We start from the raw sequence: 24,033 nt of genomic DNA, 5'->3' as shown, positions 1-24,033 counted from the left end.
CACCAACATCAGAAGTGCAGTCTCAATCAACGAGTGGGAATCAGGACGCTTCCTGGTCAGATCTGGAGTCTGACAGGGCTGGCCACTCTCTCCTGCCTTGCTTGTCTGTTGTACAGAACCTTTTGCTGAGTCCATCAGGAAGGATGTTAGCCCGACAGGGGTGACTATTTCTGGCAGCGAAGGCCTACAGGTCAGAGCCTCCAATGACATGGGCGATGCTGCCGTTTTCTGCTGTCAGTGCAGACTCATGATCATCTGCAACCAGTTCGAACTGGCCTTAGAGGCCAAAGTAAATCAAGGCAAGAACAAGGCCATGCTCTATGGGACCTGGGTCAACCGATCCTTTATCCCTTTCAGTCAGGACAGATTACCTGATGGTGCCAGGAATATGGTTCAGAGGGGCCATGGCATGTGCAAAATTTTGGGAGGAGCATTTCACCAAGGTGAGGCAGAAACCCGGCTTTTGGAAACACTGTTCCCTCTCCATTGTGGGTAAAAACCTGGTCATCAGGTGTGAGGGACTCTCTCTGTTGTACGTGGTGCAGGTCTGGCCCATTCCCAGAACTTGTGCCATTGCAGTCACCCCAGCTATCTTCCACTTCATGTGTAGTCCGCAGGTATACCATGTACAAAGCTCTGGATGGGGGTTGAGAGGGGAAGAACGTACACAATACTGCCCTCATCTTGATGGCCACCTTTGTGTGTGGTTGCGTCAATCTGTGCATAGAACGCAAACTCCAAGCATCACTACATACTGAGATTCTACTGGTCCCCAGTGTTGCAAAGTACTTTGTTGCTGAATGCTCCAAGTAGTTGGGCTGTTCCGTATTGTCTGTCCTTTGCGGCGAAATTTACAAAGAATAACACATTTGCCCACAAGTCAATCAGCAGGTGGTCAGCACACAGCATCCTCGAGACCCTGTGGGAAAATGAGTGGGCAGATCCTTTTGGGTTGCGCCCTGAGTAGATTTTTAAAATCATTCAGGAGAATGCCTAATCACCAGAACTTTTCAATAAGCACTGTGACATCGCTCGGCCGTGTTGAGAAGGACACTACCTGTGAGATCCTTCACGTACACCCGGACTCTGTGCCACCTCACACTGTCCTGAAAGCAGGTGCGGTGGTGGAGTAGAGACTGTCACATACCTCCTTCTGGAATGTGCCTATGTAAAGGAAGTCTGGAGAGAGATGCAGTGGTTTTTAAAAAGGTTCGTTCCGAACAGCTGCTTGACACAGGACTCTGTGCTCCCTGATCTGTTCGCTAGGGCATACACTGAGACAAACACTGACTGCACCTGCAGGACCATCAACTTAGTGAAAAACGTTCTTAGGTCTATCTTAAACATGTTGGTCTTCCAGAGCAAGGAGTTTACCTCAAGTGAGTGTTACAGATTGGCACATTTCAAGGTCCAAAACTACGTGCTGAGGGACGTACTAATGCTGGGGCATCTGCCGCCAAGACGCAGCAGGGAAAGACCATCAGCTAAGGTCTTTCTGACAAAGGACACTGATGAAAGTTCAGTTATGGGACCCTCCCAGTGCTTCAAGTAAAGAAAGAAGTGTGTTGGGCTTGTTTGTTCTACATATGTAAAGACTGTGTATAGAATCAAACTACTCTACTGACTATGTATTTGTATAAAGTTTTTTTTTGAATAAAGTATATTTTTGAAAATAAAAAAAACTCAGCACAGATAAAATTACATAGGATCACGGAAGCATGAGTGGGCCATGAAGCTGTTTTATTGAATCTCACACAATCAGTAAAAACGTATTACCCACCTTTTCTTCATAACCCTTGATAGTTCTGACTTAAAAATCTCTATACCTCTGCCAGAAAATTTAAAGTGATTCAGTGTTCATGACTTTTAAGGGAGGTAGTTCCACATTGCTCCAATTTTGTTGGGAAGATGCGCATCTTGATTTCAGTCCTGTTTAGCCAAGACATATTTTTCAGACTACTCCTTCTTGCTCTGGATTTTCCTATCAGAAGAAATAATTTCTCTGTATTTTCCTTGCCAGCTCCTTTCATCTCTTTTGTTGTTTGGATGTGGTTGAAAATCTATTTGTCTAGTACCCATCAGGGAAAACACAAGAATTCTAAATTCCAAAGATCTCAACAAATTAAACTAAGGGAAAACATGGTGCTGGTTAGACGGTAAGTTGAATCTGATTGGCCAAGGAATTGCAATGGAGAAAGTAACAAGAAACCAAAGGTTCTCAAGCTCTTGGGTAATTTAAAACATTGAAAGATGACATGCCAAAGGAATATGCTGTTTGAAGACAAATTACCTCAAATATTTGAACAATAGGTTAAGCAAGCCATTTCACACAGCTACTATGCAGTGACTACACAAGTGATATTTTCCATTAACAAAATGTTACCATCAGTCCAGAAAGACATTCTGCTTATCACACAATTCAGCAATATTGTGCATGATTTTTAATGCCATTCAATGCCGGATATGTGGGATATACTTCACAAAGATCAACTAATCGAATCAGACTGTTGTTCCTTATAGGCAACATGCAGACCAGATCAAGCTTGCAAAACCCAAAATAAAGCATCTGTTAGATGTGATTCTGTCCTTATTAGCATTTGCTGAACATTCCTAAGTGCGCTAACAGGTACACTGACAACCAATTTAAGATAATCAGTCAAGCTTCTAAAATGCCTCATTTAAACTTGCTAGAAACAGAATCTTCGGTTCAACTCGTCCACGCTGACCAGACATCCTAAACTGATCTAGTCCCATTTACCAGCATTTGGTCCATATCCTTCTAAACCCTTCCTATTCTTGTACCCATCCAGATGTCTTTTAAATACTGTAATTGAACCCGCCTCTTCCACCTCCTCTGGCAGTTCATTCCATACATGCACCACCCTCTGTGTAAAAAAGTTGCCCCTCAGGTCCTTTTTATATCTTTCCCCTCTCACGTTAAACTTACGTCCTCTAGTTTTAGACTCCCCTACCTGGGAAAAGATGTTGGCTATTCACCCAATCCATGTTCCTCATGATTTTATAAACCCCTGTAACGTCACTCTTCAGCCTCCAACGCTCCAGGGAAAAAAGCCCCAGTCTATATCCTATCCTGCGAAAAGGACCTTGGCTACTCACGCTATCCACGCCTTCGATGATTTTATAAACCACTATAAGGTCACCCCTCAGCCTCTGACACTCCAAGAAAAAAAGTCCCAGCCTATACAGCCACTCCCTATAGCTCAAACCCTCTAATCCGAGCAACATCCTTGTAAATCTTTTCTGAACCCTTCAAGTTTCACAACATATTTCCTATAGCAGGGAGGTCAGAATTGAATGCAGTATTCTAAAAGAGGCCTCACCAATGTCCTGTACAGCCGCAACATGACCTCCCAACTCCTATACTCAATGCAACGACCAATGAAGTCAAGCGAGCCAAACGCCTTCTCCACCATCCTGTCTACCTGCGACTTCACTTTCAAGAAACTATGCACCTGCAACCCTTGGTCTCTTTGCTTGGCAACACTCCCCAGGACACTACCATTAACATTATAAGTCCTGCCCAGTTTGCCTTACCAAAATGCAACATCTCATATTCATCTGCCACTCCTCAGCCCATTGGCCCATCTGAACAAGCTCCCGTTGAACTCTGAGATAACCTTCTTCACTGTCACTGCACCACCAATTTTGGTGTCATCCACAAACGTACATTTGTACGTCCTATTCACGTTCAAATTATTTATGTAAGTGTCCAAAAGCAGTGGACCCAGCACTGATCGTTGCAGCACGTCGCGGATCACAGGCCTCCAGTCCGAAAAACAATGCTCCACCACCACCCTCTGTCTCCTATCTTCAAGTCAATTTTGTATACTCCCCCTGGATTCCATGTATTCTAACCTTGCTAACCAGTCTACCATGTGGAACCTTGTTCAACACCTTTCAGTCCATTTAGACATCTACCGCTCTGCTTTCAATCTTCTTTATTACTTCTTCAAAAAAACTCAATCAAATTAATGAGACACAATTTCCCATGCACAAGCCATGTTGATTATCCCAAATCACCCCTTGCCTTTCCAAATGCATGTAATCCTGTTCTTCAGAATCCCCTCCAACAACTTACCCACTACTGACATGAGGCTCACTAGTCACCTAGTTCCCTGGCATCTCCTCACCACCGTTCTTTAACAATGGCACCACATTAGCCCCTCTCCAGATTTCCGGCACTTCACCTGTGGTTGTCAATGATTCCAGCATCTCAACAAGGGGGCCAGCAATCTCTTCCCTAGCTTCCCACAAAGGTCTGGGGTACACCTGATCAGGTCCCAAGGATTTATCTACCTTTATGCATTTTAAAACCTCCAGCATCTCTTCTTCTGTAATACGGACACTTTTCAACACCTCACTATTTATTTCCCCAAGTTCCCTAGTTTCCATGTCCTTTGCCACAGCAAATACTGACAGGAAATATTCATATCTTTGTTCAATTGTTCAACTACCTGGGAGCCAATCCAGTTACTGACAGACAAAAAATCTTTGTCATCAATCACTAGTATCTCTAATTGTGTTGTTAATTCATTCATTTTGTTCTCAACGTAATGATTCAGCAGAAGCGACTGAGCAACTGGGAGGTAAGCAGTCACTGGGGCTGACTTAGTTTCAGTCCTAGAAGAAGTAAGATGGCTTCCAAGCTGAGTAGCTACTGAAAGAAAATCGGACAAAAGTTTTGAATGAGAGGAGTTGAAACCCTTCACGAGGACAGAATTTAACTGATTTTGTGACTCAGTGGTTACTGATAGCAGGGCTGGTTACTGACAAAATTTGTGGGAACTATATGCAATTTGTGATGTGGTGTATTTGATGCATTTTAATTCACATTTATTTCACATTCTGCTGATACATTCACAGGTATATGTGACATGGGACCTTAGATTAAACTGATCCAGACTAATTGAAAAAGTAAGTATTCCCCCTCCCTGACCACACACCCAGTTCAGGAGTCTAGTTAAAAGATTACTAAGGCAGCTGACTAACTGTTAAGTATACCTTAATCACCTGAAGCCTGAATAGAGCCTCAATCAGTGCTGATTACTGTAGAAACTTAACGAGTAAATCTCATCTCCATTCACCTCAGGTTCTATGCAAGAAAGTGACTATTGCAGCCCTACTATGGTGCAGTGGTAGTACTTCTACCCCTGGACTGAAAGGCCCAGGTTCAAGTACCATCTGCTCCAAAGGTGTGTTATAATATCTCTGAACAGGTTGACTGGAGGGAAAAAATAGGTTTTTTTTTTAAAAAAGGGACTGTTGAAAGTGCCCAGTCAGCTTTGCACAAGTTGTTAAGAAAGAATGAGACGCAGTTAGAGTGAGTGTGGTGTCTAGGAAGTTGATACACACTGGGAAGAGGTGCTTTTCACTTTTTTGATGGTCTATAGTTTGCATCTTCTGCATTCTGTAGTAACGAGGGCCATGAAATAAGGATGGCATGCTTGCCTTCATTGGAAGGGACATTTGAGTAGGATAGACAGATTATGCTGCAGCTTCATAGAATTTTGTTAGGCCATAGCTTGAAATATTGCATACACTACCAGAAGGATGTGGATACTTTGGACAGAGTACAGAAAAGGTTTACCAGGATGTTGCCTGGAATGGGGGATGTTAGCTACGAAGAAAGATTGGTAGACTGGTTTTGTTTTTACTCGAATGCAGGAGGTTGAGGGTTGACCTCATAGAAGTTTGTAAAATTGTAAACAGCATGGATAGAGTGGAAAGTATGAAGCTTTTTCCCAGGATGGAGGGGTCAATTACTAGGGGACACAGGTTCAGGGTGCTGGGGGGTTAAAAGGAATGTGCCAGGCAAGTTTCTCACACAAAGGGTGGTGAGTGCCCCGACCACGCTGCCAGAGGAGGTGGTGGAAACAGACACAATAGCAGCATTTCAAAAAGCACCTGGATGAATACATGAATGAGATGAATAGGAAGGGAACAGAGGGATATGGATTTTGTAAGTGAGGCTAGCTTTAGTATGGCAAAATATGTCGGTGCAGACTTGCAGGGCCAAAAAGCATGTTCCTGTGCTGTACTGTTTTGTTCTTTGACCCAAGATTAATAGATATGATTTGATATTAAGCATCTTCCTAAAGGTTGAATTTGAAGGGTTAAGTCATGGCAAGAGAGTTCAAAGCAGTGATATGCTCTTCCTGCTCAATGTGGGAGGCCTGGAACATTTCCAGAGCCCAGTGCCCACATGTCTGCAGGAAGTGTCTTCAGTTGCAGCTCCTGGAAGTCTGGTTTTCAGAGCTGGAGCAACAGTTCAGGACACTGTGGAGCATCTGTGAAGGCAAAGTGTGTCCCATATAGAATGCAACTGTGCTATGTAGAGAGGTGGTCACATTGCAGACTAAGAATCCATAGACAGGAAGGGAATTGGTGATCACCAGGCAGAGTAAGAGGTATAGGAAGGCAATGCAGGAGACTCCTGTGGCTGTTCTCCTGCAAAACAGATATGGCACTTTGGATACAGGCAAGGGAAACAGACTCTTGCAGAAAGCAGCAACAGCCAAATTCACTGCACCACGGTTGGTTCTGCTGCACAGGAGAAAGTTTTAATAAAAATGTGTGAACGCAACTGTTATAGAGGATTCAATTATAAGGGAAGTAGACATTTCAACCAACGCATAGGAGACTCCAGGGCGGTATGTTGCCTCCCTGATGCTAGAGTCAAGGATGTCTCAGAGTGGCTGCAGGGCATTTTGGAATGGAAGGATGAACAGCCTGTAGTCATGGAATACATTGGTTTAAAAAGAGGGATGAGGTCCTAAAAGCAGAACATAGGGAGTTAGGATGTAAGTTGAAGCCCAAAACCTCAGTGATCTCAGGATTACTAATCAGTGCTACGTGCTAATCAGAGTAAGAAATAGCAGAATATATCAGATGAACACATGTCTGAGAAGATGGTGTGACAGGGAGGATTTCAGATTCCTGGCATATTGGAAGCAGTTCTGGGGAGGTGGAACAAATACAGACTGGACGGGTAACACCTGCAAGGACCGGGATTGATAGCCTGAGGACAGTATTTGCCAAAGTGATTGGTCAGGCTTCAAAGGAAAATGGCAGGGTGATGGAAACCTATGCAAGGAGTCAGAGGAAGGGAAATCAAGAACAAGGATAAAAGACTGAAAGGGGAAACGTGATAGCCAGCAAAATCAAAGCCGAGTATCAAACAGGGATATGGTGAAAAATAATGGAAATGAGACAAGAAAAGTTAAAAGGGGATGCCTTAAGGCTTTGTGCCTTAATGTATGGAGCATTTGTAATAAAATGGATGAATTAATCAGGCAAATAGATGAGAATTGGTATGATATAGTCGGGATTACAGACACATGGCTTCAGGTGACCAGGGGATAGGAACTAAATATCCAGTATTTAGGAAGGATAGACAAATAAGAAATGATTGTGGAATCAGATAGCTGATTAAACAGGAATTTAATGCAATAGTGAGAAAGGATATCAGCTCTGATGATATGGAATTTGTATGGGTAGAGCTGAGGAACATCAAGGGGCAAAAAATGTTAGTGGGGGTTATCAATAGATCCCACAACTGTATGGGAGATTTTGGGAATGGTATTAAACATGAAGACTGATAAATTAAACTGCATTTATTTCAATGTAAGAGGCCTGACACGTAAGGCAGACGAACTCAAGAGTATGGTTGGGAACGTGGGACTGGGATATCATAGCGATTATAGAAACATGGCTCAAGGAAGGGCAGGACTGCAGCTTAATGTTCCAGGGTATGGATCTATAGAAGCAGAGAAGGCGGGGGGCTGGCGGGGGGTGGGCAAGAGAGAAGAGGGAGTGGATCTTTGATTAGGGATAACCTTACGGCTGTACTTATGGAGGATATTCCTGGGAGTAAATCCACTGAAGTTATTTTGGTGGAACTGAGAAATAAGAAAGGGATGAACACCTCCTTGGGATAGTATTATTGCTCCCCCCTCCCACCCAGTAGTCAGAGGAAAATTGAGAAGCAAATACATAAGGAGATCTCAGATACCTGTAAGATTGATAGGGTTGTAATGGTGGAAAATTTTAACTTTCCAAACATTGACTGGGACTGCCATAGTGTTAAGGGCTTGAATGGAGAGGCATTTAAGTGTATACAAGAAACTTATTTAGTATTTTTATTCAGTATGTGGATAAATCTACTACAGAAGGAGCAAAACTTGACCTTCTCTTGGGAAATAAGGCAGAGCAAGTACTGAGATGTTAGTGAGGGAGCACTTTAGGGTCAGTGATCATAATTCTATTTGTTCTAAAATAGTTATGGAAAAGGATAGACCTGATCTAAAATTTAAAGTTCTAAATTGGAGTAAGGCCAATTTTGATGGTCTTAGGCAAGAACTTTCAAAAGCTGCTTGGGAGAGGCTATTTGCAGGTTGTGGCCTTCAAAAATGAGATAATGAGAGTCCAGAGGCAGCATGTTCCTAATAACGTGAAGGGCAAGGCTAGGTGTAGGGAAAGACGGATGATTACAGAAATTGAGGCTCTGGTCAAGATAAAGGCAGCATATGACAGGTATAGACAGCTGGGATCGAGTGAATTCCTTGTGAAGTATGAGGACAGTAGGAGCATACTCAAAACGGAAATTAGGAGGGCAAAAATGGGACATGAGATAGCTTTGATAGATAAGGTTAAAGAGAACCCAAAGAGATTCTACAAATACATTAAGGGCAAAATAGTAACTAGGGAGAGAATAAGATCTTTTAAAGATCAAAAAGGACATCCATGTGTGGAACTGAAGGAGATATGTGAGATAAGAAATCAGAATTTTATGAGAGTGGAGAAGAATATGGAGGCTAGAGAACATGGGGAAATAAATCGTCATATCTTGAAAAGTAGCCTTATTATAGAAGATGTGGTGCTGGGCATCTTAAAGTGCATACAGGTGGATAAATCCCCAGGACTTGATCAGGTGTATCCCTGAACATTGTGGGGAGCCCGGGAAATAATTGGGCCGTTGCTGAGATACTTGTATCATCGATAGCCATGGGCGAGGTGCTGGAAGACTAGAGAGTGGCTAATATGGTGCTATTATTTAAGAAAGGTGGTAAGGAAAAGCAAGGGAACTAGGTGACCAGTAATCCTAACATCAGTAGTAGGTAAGTTGTTGGAGGGGATTCTGAGGGATGTCCATGCATTTGGAAAGGCAACGACTTATTAGGGATAGTCAACATGGCTCTGTGTGTGGGAAATCAACAAAGAGATCTAGGAGTATAGGTTCATAGTTCCTTGAAGGTGGAGTCACATGTGGACAGGGTAGTGAAGTAGGCATTTGGTACACTTGCTTTTATTGGTCAGTGCATTCATTATAGGAGTCAAAATGTCATGTTGCGGCTGTACAGGACATGGGTTTGGCCACTTTTGGAACCCTGCATTCAGTCCTTATCTTCCTGCTATAGGAAAGACGTTGTTAAACTTGAAAGGGTACAGAAAAGATTTACAAGAATGTTGCTGGAGTTGGAGAGTTTGAGCTATAGGGAGAGGCTGAATAGGCTGGGGCTTTTCTCCTTGGAGCATCGGAGGCTGAGGGGTGACTTTATTAGAGTTTATAAAATCATGGGGGGAATGGATAGCGTGAGTAGCCAAGATCCTTTTCCCAGGATAGGGTATCTAAAGGTAAAGGGCATAAGTTTAAAGTGAGAGGGGAAAGATATACTTTTTCACGCAGAGGGTGTTGTGTGTATGGAATGAGCTACTAGAGGAAGTGATGGAGGCGGGTACAATTACAACATTTAAAAGGCATCTGAATGAATACATGAATAGGAAGGGTTTAGAGGGATATGGGCCAAATGCTAGCAAATAGGACTAAATTTAGGATATCTGGTCAGCATGGACGAATTAGACCGACAGGTCTTTTCCATGCCGTACAACTCATTACTCTATCTGTAAGTATGGATGACTTATGCATATAGGTTGGGCAATTCAAACCAGTAACAATACAGGCAAGGGGGAATTCTTGGAATATATCGGGGATGATTTTCTGGATACATTCATTGATGAACCAACAAGAGAACTGGCCATCGTAGACAAGGTACTGTGTAATGAGAAAAGTCCAGACCCGAAACGTCAGCTTTCCTGCTCCTCTGATGCTGCTTGGCCTGCTGTGTTCATCCAGCTCTACACCTTGTTATCTCTGATTGGCAATTTGGTTGTCTGAGGCCCCTTGGGAATGAGCGACCATAATATGACAGAATTCCTCATCAATATGGAGAGTGACATTGTTGATTCTGAGACTAAGGTCTCAAATCTGAAGAGGGGAAACTATGATGGTATGGGATATGGGTTAGCTATGATAGATTTAAAAGGGAGATAGTGCAATTGCAAACATTCAAATGGGTGAACTGCAAGGATTGTTCATTCCTATCTCCTGCAAAAGTAAAATCGAAAAGGTAGCCAAACTATGGTATACAAGGGAAATTTCAGACAGTATTAGATCCAAGGAACAGGCATACAAATTGGCCAGAAAAAGAAAACAGACCTGAGGAACGGTAGCAGTTTGAATTCAGCAAAGCAGATTAAAGGCATTGATCAAGAAAAGGAAAATAAAGTATGAGAGTAAGCTTGCAGGAAACATAAAAACTGACAGTAAAAGTTCCTAGAGGTATATTAAGAAAATAAGATTGGTGATGACAAATCCAGTTAGAAACAGGAGAATTTATAATGGGGAACAAAGAAATTGCTGACCAACTGAATACGTACTTTGGTTCTGCGTTAATTAAGAAAAACACAAATAACATGCCAGAAATATTGAGGGAACACAGAGTTTAGAGATAGGGAGGAACTAAAGGATATCACTATTAGTGAGGAAATGGTATTTGAGAAATTAATAGATTAAAGAGCGATAAATCCCCAGGACTGATAATCTACATCCCGGAATACTTACAGAAGAGGCCCTAGAAATAGCGATGGCACTGGTGGTCATCTTCCAAGATTCTACAGACTCTGCAACAGTCCCTACATGGAAAGTAACTAATATAATACTATATTTAAGAAGGCAGGCAGAGAGAAAACTGGGAATTATGCAATCTAGTGACGGTAATGAGATCAGCCCAGTGGATCCCACAGAATAAGTTCCCTGATTGGAGCTGTTAATCTGGTCCAATCAGGGAGCCCTGGTTAACAGGTATAAACAGGAGTGTTAGAGGTTCTGTTCACTCTGAGAGCTGGCTCTAGGGAGTGTCAATGTCACGTACTATGCATGTGTAAACAAAGGGTCACTTGGTGATGGGATACCAGCCACTGTGAAGTTACTTCAGTGATAATGAGAGTGGGATTAAGATTGTAACCATGCAAAAATGCCTACTAGCTGAAGCCTAACCAGACTTCAAACTGGCTTTGTCATTAGAAAATTCGGCAAATGGAGTGTATACATTAAAACATATGCTGATGGAAGTGCACACCCTAACCAGGCCGACTGAGCTTGGGGAACACCACTTGAATGAAGGCAATTGCATAGCCTCACTCAGGACATATACTGAAGAGTGGGACGCTAGTGCGAGCTCACAACAAAACCCCAAAACAAAGCCAAGCCTTGGCTAAACGGTTAACATTTTCTTTAGGATCTGGGCCTGCAAGTCATCGTAGTTGCTGGTGATATGCAGACTCAAGACAGCAAAGGAGTCCTGCTAGGCCTTAACTGAGTAAGAGAGCTCATAGGCCGGTATCTAGGAGAGTGCACACCCTGGAAAGCCCAGCTACATCTTGGAACAGTGCAAGTGCTTTCCAACATCCAAATCAGAACCATTCAAAATAGATGTCTGGTTAAATGGTCACTCAGTTTTAATGGAGGTTGTTAACAGCCCAGTCTTTAACAAAATTCACTCTGGACTCCAACCCTTAAGTTTGTGTAAGACCTCAGCTAGACTGAGAACCTAAACCAGGGAACCTTTACAGATTAAGGGTACAACTTCGGTTCCGGTCTCATATGAAGAAGCAGCTGGTTCTATTACTACTGATTGTAGTAAATAATTCAGGCCCAAGCCTGACGCAGTGAAGTTGGTTGATAAAGAGTCACCTTGATTGGCTCAACATATTTTGATTAGAAAATGGCTGTCTGAGTAAAGTCCTAATTAAATACCTTGATGTTTTTCAGGAAGATCTAGAGAGAATCAAAGGAGCCAAAGCCACCTTACATGTTGACCAGGAAGCAATTCCACGATTCTGCAAGATCCACCCAGTGCCATTTGCCTTACATGCAAAAAGTAGAAGCAGAAGTCAGGAGGCTGGAAAGAAAAGGAATTACCAAACTAATACAGTTCACAGAATGAGCAGCATCAGTTGTACTGATTGTGAAGCCCAACGGGTCAGTTCACCATTGTGGGAATATTAAACAAACGTTAACCTACTTCTCGCAGCTGGACAAATACCCAATCCCACACATTGAGGACTTGTATGCAAAGCTGGTGGTGGCCGGAAGGGAGGGGCTGTGCTTCACAAAGCTGGACAAGAGCCATGCGTACCTGCAACTGCAGTTAGATGAGGATTCCCAGAAGTATGCTTCAATTAAAACCCATAAGGATTTGTACCAATGTATGAGACTGCCATTTGGGGTATAATCAGCCTGTGCCATGTTTCAATGGATGACAGAGAAGATTTTAGAAGATCCATCCCAGGGTTCCATTTATTTGGACGATGTGCTAATAACAGGGAAGACAAATAAAGGGCACTTAGAGATCTTTGACATATTCTTTAGACATTTCTCCAAGGTGGGCATATAACTTAGAAGGGAAAAATGTGTATTCCAGGTAACCAAAGTGACCTACTTAGGCTACAGAGTCATCAAGACCAGGTTACACATGTTGGAAGATAAAGTGAGGGCAAACGAAGGTTCCCCAGCTCCCACGTCTGTACCAGAGCTTAGGACTTTCCTTGGATTGTTGAATTATTACAAAAGTTCATATATGACCTGGCCTCCATCCTGGCACCCTTACATCTGCTATCGAAAGAGGGTCTGGCTTGAAAATAATCTTGTATCAAAGAAGCAGCTATCATCATTTAAAGTGTTGACACACTGTGGTCCCAAGCGAGATCTGTGCTAACATGTCATGCCTCCCAATATGAGATATTGTTGGCTCACAGACGGCCCAATGCACAGCAATGTACAATAGCGTATGCTTCCTTGAATTTGGCTGATGCAGAGCACAAATATGCCCAGACAGAGAAGTACAGTTTGGCGATCATCTTTGGTATTAGAAAGTTCCACCAATAACTTTATGGATGTAAATTTCCAACAGTAACAGGCCATAAAACCTTGCTAGGACTCCTCAAAGAGGACGAGGTCCTGCTGCCCATAGCTTCAGGTCAAATTCTGGTGGTGGGCTCATTCTAAATGCGTATAATTTCAAGTTGCAACACCATCCGGGAGGCCAAATAGCAAACATGGATGCCTTGAGCTGCCTCCCACCAGTAAATACACCACCAGCGGTGCCGCCACTGGAAGAGTTTTAAACTTTAAACTGGATGCAGATATAGCTGCATTGGTGGAGCGGTGCCCAGAGTGCCAACAAGGACAAAAAGTACCAACAGCCACTTCCACGCATTCACGGGAATGATTGGGTAATCCCTGGCTTCGGTTACACATTGACTATGCCAGCCCTTTCATGGGGTGTGTGTGTGTGTGTGCGTGTGTGTGCGTGTGTGTGTGTGTGTGCGCGCGCGGTACGTGTAGATGCTGTGGTGGAAAAATGGCATCAGGAACACCAATGCCAGATACAAGACTCTTCTGAACGAGAGAGACAGTTTACTTCAGGGGACAAAGTTTGGTGCCGAAACCACAGAAATGGCCCTGCATGGGTAACAGGCATGGTCGATACGGGGTTAGGTCCCATGATATACAAAATTCAGGTAGGTGAGGCAGTCCTGAAAGCACATGGATCACAGGAAAGCTGCAAACTGTCAAACAGAGCAGGAACAAAACATAGCCAGCCCCTAGGAACAGCCGGAAAGGCTGCTGGAACCCGTGGGTTCTCCCTCTCCATCTGTCAAAGAAACCGTGGAGTCTGAGATGGACATGGCAGATATCGTAGTCTCAAAGGCCTTAGAAGAAGAGGTTGAATTTCTTCCGAGACAGTCCAGGCACAAGAGGTGGGCTACAGTCTCGTACGCACCGCCTACATCTAAGGCTGAGTTGGAGGAACCAAACCCTGTGTGAAAACAGCCCAGGACAGGCCACAAGAAAAAGATCAGGCCTATATCTGCAGACGTTGATGGGGAGGAATGTAGTGATTGTAACGAGGTCAGCAGGTGGACCTCAAAGAATATGAGTTCCCTGACTGGAGCTGTTAACCTGGTCCAATCAGGGACCCCTGGCTGGCAGATTTCAACAGGAGTGTCAGAGAGGTCTGTTCACTCTGAGAGGTAGCTTTAAGGAAGCCAGATTAACGTCAAGTACTACGCACGCGTAAATAAAGGGTCACGTGGTGATGGGATACTGACCTCTGTGGAGTTATTTCATAGACTAGTCAGTCTGACATCAGTAATTGGAAGATGTTGGAGTTGGTTATAAAATAATTAATAGGTGAGCATTTGGAAAACACTGGCACGGTTGTCCAGAGTCAGCATGGATTTATGAAATGGAAAACATGCTTGACAAATCTACTGAAAATCTTTGAGGATGTGACCAGTAGAGTTGATGGGTGGGGGGGGAAGCCAGTGGTTTATTTGAACTTTCAGAAGGCTTTCGAGAAATTCACATTTAAGAGATTAGCATGTAAAACAAAAGTGTGTGGGATTGGAAACAGTGTATTGAGTCTGGTTCACAGACAGGAAACAAAGAGTAGGAATAAATGAGTCTTTTTCCAAATGGCAAGTTGTGACTAGTGAAGTATGACAAATCAGTGCTAGGACCCAGATATTCACAATATATATTAATTATTTAGATGACAGAACTAAATGTAATATCTCCAAATTTGCAAATAATAACTGGGTGAGAGGGTGAGTTGTGAGAAAGATGTAGAGATGTTTCAGTGCAATATGAACAAGCCAAGTCAACGGGCAAATGCACGGCAGATGCAGTATAAAGTGGATCAATGTGAGGTTATTCACTTTGGTGGCAAAAATAGGAAGGCAGATTATTATCCGAAAGACTATAAATTGAGAGAGGGGAATGTGTAAATAGACCTGGCCATCTTTGTACACCAGCCTCTAGGTAAGCGTGTAAGTACTAGGGCAGTAAAGAAGGCAAATGGTATGTTGGCCTTTGTAGTGAAACAATTCAAGTATAGGAGCAGGATGTCTTGCTGCAATTATTCAGAGCCGTGGTCAGAGATCACACCTAGAACAGAGCGTGTTGTTTTAGATTCTTTACTTGAGGAAATATGTTCTTTCAGGACAGGAAGTACAGCACTGGTTGAAACGATTAAGATTACTTTTGCTGGAGTTTGGAAGAATTAGAGGAGAGCTCATAGAAACTAGAAAATTCCAGCAGGACTAGACAGGGTAGGTGCCGGTAGGGTATTCCAAAGACCAGGGGAGTCCAGAACCAAGGGTCACAGTCTCAGGATCTGGGATGAACCATATAGGACCACAGAGGAGGAGAAATTTCTTCACCCAGAGTGGTAAGCTGTGGAATTCATTACCACAGAAAGCAATTGAGGCTAAAATATTGTATTATTTCAAGAAGGAGTTGGATGTAAAGGGATCAAAAGATATGGGGGAAAAGCATCAACAGGCTAATGAGTTGGATGATCAGCCATGATCATAATGAATGGCAGAGCAGGCTCCAGGGGCTGAATCACATACTCCTGCTATTTTCTATGACTATAGGTAAATCCTCCACAGGTCAAAAGGTTATTTACCAGTTACTCCCACTACAGAACAGTGCCCCTTTCTATCATGTTCCACAACGATCCACATGGACAATGTGGAGCAATACCCATACCTTGACAGTCTACACTCAGTGAAGTCAGGCACTGATGATGAAATTAATCATTGCAACTCCAGCATGTCAGTGCAGCCACTGGCTTTGTGAGGAACAGAGTGCGTGATCACAAAGATCTCAAACCCAACACCAAGCTCATGGTCTACTGAGCAGCAGTATTACAAGCCCTTCTGTATGCGTCAGAGATGTGGACTATGCATCAAACACTTCAAACCACTCCAGAAAAATAACGAGTGATGCCTCCACAAAGTCCTGCAAATCCAATGGCAGGATAGGCACTCCATCCAGTATCAGTGTTCTCTCAGGTCATATATCTCCAAGGCACTACTTATGATCAACTGGCTGTATTTTCCACATGCTGACACAACTTCCAAAACAAGGTCAGTACTCTGAGCTTTGTCATAGTAGCGGTTACCATGAGGGCAGACGAAATAGTTCAGGAATGTCCTCAAAGCCTACCTGAAAAAATACAATAACTCTATCTGCAGTAACTGCCTATAGTTTAAGGAACTTCAACTCAGGGTTGATGAGTCCAAACTTCAGACACTGAAATACACTGGGGAGGCAGAAAGTTGCTCAATGTTTTGTTCCAAAAGGCAACCACATTCTTCTAACATGATACTTCAAAATTTGCCTGTGGCCAGAACAAGGAGGTATGATAATGAGTGAGGCAGATGTCGAGATCCATAAAATAGCGTTGTAAGAGCCTTAGCCTTTGCACTTGTCTAATACATTTCAGGATGAGATGTATGGATAAAAACGGTGACTGCAAGGATGATGAGTAAACTGATCGCACCACCATATTATATGTGGCAATTCAAGTGAGGGAGAATAAGAAGGTATGTTCTAATAGTAAGGAGCAGTGTCAATAAGGGGTCAAGATTAAGGTAATCTCCTCGGGACTACAGATGGACTACAGAGCAGGATAGGAAGAATCCAGCTGCAAGAACACAAATGATATACAGACATTCACCAGGTTGTGAATAAGGTCCATTTTGGAGTCCATTTGCAAGTTGATTTGTATGCAAATTGGAACACAATGCAGAACAATATAAAGGAGCTGTTCGTAAGTACAGGAAATGTTTGAATGTCGGATCTTCAAAATTCCACCTCAAATGAGATCATGTGCATTAAGTATGAGCATTCATGAGCTGGATGTATATATAATGGAGACCCCGTGTAGGCAAGACTAAGAGTTTTCACTAATAGCATATGAGTAGCTAGAAAAATAGAAAGCAGAAAAATGAAGGTAATAACCTTTTGGCATGGATCTTCATGTGACTAAACATGCCAGCCTGGGAGCAGAGATAGCAAAAACTGCAGATACTAGAGTCAGAGACAATACAGTATGGAGCTGGAGAACACAGCAGGTCAGGGCTGTGTTGTGGTGATAACAATTCTTCTGTACACTATGACTTTTGATGACTTGTAAAGACCTCATCTTTTTCTGTGTTATCAAACACTTGCAGGCAAAGTTTGTGGAAGAGTGAACTGATGCAACCAATCTGGCATTGGATTTCCTTATCAATGGTGGAAAAATTTTGAGAGAGGTGGGTTGACAAGGTATGAGAATTGCACAGCAATTTGAAGAGATTTTCAATCAACACATGAAAAGTTGAACATCTGACTGACCAGCTGGCCAGCTGTGGGCTACACATGTTTCTTATACAAACAACTAATGAAATCCATGAATGGCTTGCAACTCTGGTGCAGAGTGGGCAACAGCAATGCAGTCATCCTCAAACCAATAATCAAAATACGCAGCAGTGCCAAGAGAATCTGCCACCAAAAATCTCAAAATGTCTGAGGAGAATTCATGCATAGAGTAACCAAAGAAATTGGCCCCATAAACAGAATGCTCCTCCAATCACATGCTGACTTTTTCCCTTGTTTGGTGGTGACAGGCTCAAAAGTGGGAGAGAAAAATACGATTGGAGAATCAATAGGCAGTTAATAAATTGAGTGAAAATAGTGAGAAAGTCATTGGGGAGTAACCTCTGTTTGAGGCAGGGATTGAGGGCACCATTAGTTGAGGTCTCAATGGGGGCGGGTTACTTTGATTGAAGGCAGGATACATCTTTTATCAATAACAAGTTCTGATGAAGGCTCACTGCACTCAAAATGCTAACTCTGTTTCTCTCTCCACAGATGGTATCTAAGTTTCTCCAGTACTTTCTGTTTTTGTAATCAGGAGTCTTTTGCCCAAACCAGGATTTCAGTCTTCTGTGGCGAGGTGGGGTCCATTACCATGAGTGGATGGGCAAGGGAGGTGGAGAGAGGAGGTGATGGTTGTAGAATTGTGGGGAGAAGAGGTGGTTGCAAGATGGCTTTAAAAAGGGAAGGAGGCCAATGAAGGTTGAAAGGAAGATGGAGACTACAAGGATGTGGTGGAGAAAGGTTGCAAGAGGGTTACTGGGTTTTGGTCAAAGAGGTTGCAAAGGGTCAGAAGGGAGGGGAGGGAGGATTCAATGGAGAGAGAACAGGTTTAAACCTGTCAACAAAGGAATACACAGCTAATTAGAATCCAAAAAAACTTTACATCTCTCGGGTACTGAATTCCTTCTAAATGAACGTGCAATCTCTTGCTTAAGGCACCCCATGTTCAGGAGCACCTACAGGTGGAAAGAATGTAGTGGATCTTATTATAATGAACCCTTTGTCAGCTGTTATACTTAAATTTGAAATTGAGATCTAAGATGCAGTAACAAGGATAATAAATATCCAGTTAAAATGCTCCAATTTCGCACATATTTAATGGAAATGCATCAGCTGTCACCCCGCCATGTGCGGAAGGGATGTTTAGGGTGATGACTTGTTTATGTAGAAACATGTTAACTATTCTGAAAAAAAATACTTGTTGTTAACTTATACCTGCTGTCTTGTACCAATTTAAATACTGTCATATCTGGGAAATTAATGTATTTTTCCCTGTGTTGTAATTTGAAGCATTAATGGAGAGGTATTATGAAGAATATTGATGAATTCTTCCAGTTCTGCTTCTGTGCAAGTCCAAATATCTCATTCGTCAACATAAATAAGGAAGGTACTGTTACTATGTGACTGCATTACCTAATAAATGAGTTACTGAGAATGAAAAAGTAGCTCCCAATAACCAAAACGAGCAGATGAACAAAGAAAAGTCAGTTCATCCCTTCCTTACCCAGAAGCATGACAATTGGGCATATCCCTTTTGGAGAAATAATACATATGTAGTATACCAGGGAACCTCACCTGAGGACTGGTCACAACAAATTTTACATCCACATTCAATGCTAAAAAATAGAACATCTGTGTTAAATCTACTGTTATTCACAATACTTAGTTCTTAGATTTTACTTAGTTCTAAGATTAATAATATTAACCTGTTAGGAAACGATAAACTTACTATAACTTGATCTGAAAATATACGGTACATGAATATTCATATTTGAGGAAGGCCATAAGCAACTATCGTGACCCCCCGAACAACTTATCCCAAGGTGCTCGCGGTAATCTCCACCGATAATGTTCTCTGAGGCACTGGTATTTGCTATAAAGGAAGAAAATTAAAATGTTAAACAAGAATCTGGTGCTATTGTTTGGAGACTGAACTGAAAGTGGTTCAAGTGAAAGTTCTGTTTGAAGTCACTGCTGTAGTTTTGTATTTGTACACTGCAGTGCTTAAATTTAATTATCCTTATCATTATGTACTTAAGACATTTTAAAAAACTTGAATGAATTCAGAATTATTTCACTTGCTGTCCATACTCACTCTGCCAAGATCCTTCAGGATCATACATGTTCTGCTCAATCAGTGAACTCCAGTGCATACAAGCCTAGCCTCTCCCATCTTTCAGACGGCAACTCACACATTCCAGGTATCAATTTAGTCAACCTTGAGAAACTGCTTCCAACACATTCACGTCCTTCCTTAAATTTGAAGACTAATACTGCACACACTACTCCAGATATGGTCTCATCCAGAACCCTGATTTACTGGAACATAGCCCCCCTAATCTCTTGTATATGGGCCTTATGGTAAATAATTCTATTAACATTTCTACTGTCTTGTTATGCTTGCATACTAACTTGTGATTCATGTATTCAGATACCCATATCCCTCTGCATCTCAGAGCTCTATAATCACCCACCATTTAAACAATGTGCTTTATTTTTGTTCCTTTTGCCAAAATAGACAAGTTGAAGTTTTCCCACATTATACTCCATTTTCCAGCTCATGTTACCTTCTCAAAGAAACTCAATAAATTGCTTAAACAGGATTTCTTTGAGAAAATAATGCCCAACTTGAAATTTTCTGTATGCTCTGTTTGATTGAAGGTATTAGAAGCTACCTAACCATTGTTTCCTGCTTTCTGTCTCCCCCTGTTTTGAATAAAGTAGTTACGTTTGCTATTTTCCAAACCAAAGTCTCAACTTCTCGGCAGTTTTTGATGTCACTGATCATACTACCCTGCTCGGATGCTTTGTCTCTATCATCTACTTGGGAAGACACTTAACTGGAAGCTATGGAAGGGCCACTTGTAGTCAGATTATCACTGCATGGCAAATCTTCTTACTTTCCCATGAATAAACTCTGGTGTCCCTCAAGCATCGATCCTTGCCCTCTTCTGTTTCTGACAGTCTTACTGCCCCTTGCCAACATCATCTGAAAATTCATCAGATTCCACGTGTACACTACCACACCAGCATCTTGAAATTGCCACAGTACAAGATGAGAAGAAATTTCCTCCTGCTAAATATTGGAAAGGCCAAAACCAGTATAGTGTAGTCGATCCATGCAACTTTGTTTCCTTCCCCGTTAACTGTCGGAGGCTGTATTAAATTGTTTAATCCTGAAAGGATCTCTTGGTCACATAGCTAAAGCATCATTAACCATTTACCATTACCTGCCTCTGGCCCTGCCTCAGCATACCTCTGTCACCTCTAGATTTGGCTATTCTAATGTTGTCCATGTAGCCTCCCGTCTTCAACCCTTCATAACTCATCAAGAAGTCTGCTGCCAGTATCCTAAAGTTTCCATGTCATGCACAACCATTACCCTTGCCTTCACTGTCCCACACTAGCTCCTGTTTCAATTTTAACATTGTTATCCTTATTTTACACAAATTTATACATTTACTGAGTTATTCACATAACTCATTAACTCATGCTCTAATGAGAAATGTTTCCTTCTGGCAAGATGATTCAATTCATACGGTTTTCAGACAGTTGCTGTGTTGAATTTTATCAGCCTTTTCAGTCAAAATTCAGTCCCCTATCTAACCTCCTCCAGCTCTTCAAACATCAAGGTATATATGTTTCTTTAATACCCTGCCATTGAGGGCCATGCCTTCAGTGCTGACAATGTGTAAGATCTTGTTTTCCTTCCCTGAACAGTTTTTTTTTTGTGTCTCTCTTTTCCCTACGATAATCTTTAGAATCCTTCATGTTTGAACTTTCCTTGCCACCTGGTCTAATATCCTTTCATGGGATAGTATTGCCTTGATTACCATTGTAACCGTTACATTTTTAAAAAAATCAAACTTCCAGTTAATAGCGGAATGGATAACACAAGATTTTATAGTTTGAGATAGTCACTATAGCAAATAGACTGAAAGCACTGTTGCTTAATCACTGCTGTTGCAGGCAATTTATATATTGAGCTATTGGACAGAACATCTAATATTAAACTCAGAAACCCATTAACAGTATACGCTACATAGTGCTTCAAGCAGGCATTCTGCTACCCACTCCAAGCATTCACTTCCAATTTTTTTTTTTCTTTCCCAACCTGGAAACTTTTAAAAGTAACAGTTCTCCTGGAGACTTCTCTCTCTGCCTAAAGGCAAGCAAGTTTTCTAGCCTCCTTTTAACTTCAATGAATACTGTTTTTCCAAACCAAATGTGAGCTCTACCTACATTTCTGCAGTGATCCTCAGAAACCTTCAGCCTCTGGCAGCTCTCCTCTTTTTCTTCTGGAATCTGGCAGACTAACCTCATCTGAAAGTCATTAGGGACATCTTAGAAACTCTTCCATGCTTATACTCCAACTATGCAGTATTATGAAACAGATGGCCCTTGTACCCAAGCTGAGATGCTCATTAGCCATCTTTTATCTTGAAAATGACCATTCTGGGCATTTTGTGGGGAGATGGTGGTGCAGTAATGACATCAGTGGACCATTCATCCAGAGGCCCAGCCTAAGCTCAGGAGTTCAAATCCCACCATGACAACTATTAATAAATCTGGAACATAAAATTTCTGATGATCAAACCATCCAGGAGGTTGCTGTCAGGCAGACGTCAGAACAGTTTCAATATCTCCTTCAGCCCAACTAGTCCTCGTCAACCATGCTCCCAAACCAAATTAGTCCCACTTGCCTGCGTTTGGCCCATATCCCTCCAAACCTGTCCTATTCATGTACTTATCCAAATGTCTTTTAAATGCTGCAACTGTACTTGCATCCACTAAGGAGCAGATGCTGACAAACTATTGGTAGATAAATAATTGCTAGTTGAATAGACATGGTGAATAAATAAACCACTGTTCTAAATGGTTTCATTACAGATTACTAAGGGAAGTGTGGGTGAAGATAGTGGAAGAGGTTACCATAAAGTGGCAGGAGGCAGAACAAAATTGGACAGCATTAAACATGACACTGTTGTTCAAGAAAGATATTCCTGGTAACTAGAGGCCAGTACGTTCAATATCAATAATGGGTAATGTCTTAAAAACGATAATCAGGGAACAAATTAATAAGGACTTGAAGAGGTTTTAGTTAATTATGCTGAGATAGCACAAATTTGTACAAGGCTGATTACATTTGACTAATTTCAATGATTTTTTTTAGCAAGTAACAAAGAAGGTTAAGAAGGGAAACAAATGGGTTTGTCTATATGGGTCTTAGGAAGACATGTGCCAAAGAGCCACATGAAGACTGATTAAAAAAATTGAGGCTCATGGGAGAAAAGGAGCAGTGTCAGCTTGGATAAAAGAAATTGGTTGAAGGAGAGAAAACAGCAAGTCATGGGTCAAGATTTTAGATAATAGCAGCGTTCCCACCATGGCCTTAAAAGGTTTGCAGCAAAGCTGCCCTGCAGTTATTTAATGTTTAAAAGGGCATTAAGTAATTCAGGGAAAGATTTCTGATCCCATCTCGGGAGGAGGTCTCATGTCCAAAATCTGCCAGCTCATCAAAGTGGCCACTAATTAATTAATTAGTTGCTTAAAAAACCTCAATTAATCCAAGTATGAGTGCATCACCTGATGCCTCTCATACCATAAGTAAAATTGCAAATGAGTCTGGGATCTGGGTGAGTGGTTCAGTGCATATACCCAACTTTATGACCACACCCTCCATGCAGCCCCACATGCCTGTTATCCCTCCCCTCACATCCACCTGCTTTCATCCTCTTCCCTGTCATCCAAGGAAAGATAAAATTCCATCTGTGGTAAATGGCTGTTTTTCACACTGCAGGATTGTAGACATTGGTTTTGAAAGGTCAGTGCTAGGACCAGTGCATCTTTTTAATATGAATAAATAACCTGGATATTGGAATGCACTAAGTTCAAATAATTGCTAATGATACCAAACCTACAGGTGTGAAAAACGCAAGGATGATATAAATCTATTTCAATAGCATACAGACAGGATTTCAGAATGGGCAGACAAGTGGGATCTAGAACTTAATACAGAAAATGTGAGATGATGTATTTTGGCAGAAGGGGCAGGGAGGGACAATACCGACTTAATGGCATAGTTTTCAAGTATGCACCAAAAGGACACAGGGATCTGGGGGCTCCTGTACACAGATTTTTGAAGGTGACAGGACTGAGACACGTAAAAATAATAGGGTAATGATTAAGGTAATGATTATTAATTGGAATAATCATAGCAAAAAGAGTTTAGAAGAGGCAAATTTCTTGAAATGTATTCATAAGAGCTTTTTATATCAACATATAAATGCTCCTGCAAGGGGCAGTGCAGTGCTGGACCCAGTCCGAGGGAAGAAACCAGACAGGTGTTCAAAGTGACAACATGGCAGCATTTTAGTGATAGTCCACAACCCCATATTTTTTAAGGAACAAAAACAGAAGTTGTTGGAAAAGCTCAGCAAGTCTGGCAGCATCTGTGAAGA

General features: G+C 42.0%; 1 protein-coding gene across 4 annotated transcripts in view; it reads right to left on the bottom strand.

Moving 5' to 3' along the window:
* Nucleotides 1-24,033, bottom strand: part of LOC109912866 (embryonic protein UVS.2-like) — a 121,261-nt gene that overhangs the window by 67,149 nt on the left and 30,079 nt on the right. For 2 of the 4 annotated variants that reach the window (XM_048607223.1, XM_048607226.1), the window contains exon 1: nt 19,302-19,346. The exons of the other annotated variants lie outside the window; for them this stretch is intronic. In XM_048607223.1, the coding sequence (XP_048463180.1) occupies nt 19,302-19,341 (40 nt within the window). In that variant the 5' untranslated portion in view covers nt 19,342-19,346. Of the gene's footprint in view, nt 1-19,301; nt 19,347-24,033 lie in introns of those variants that run through there. 4 annotated transcript variants of the gene reach the window in all.

Source organism: Rhincodon typus, chromosome 17 (assembly GCF_021869965.1).
Source record: "Rhincodon typus isolate 14 chromosome 17, sRhiTyp1.1, whole genome shotgun sequence".
Lineage (NCBI taxonomy): Eukaryota > Metazoa > Chordata > Chondrichthyes > Orectolobiformes > Rhincodontidae > Rhincodon > Rhincodon typus.
Note: the sequence above shows the minus strand (reverse complement) of the source record. Positions and strands in the feature narration are given on the sequence as shown.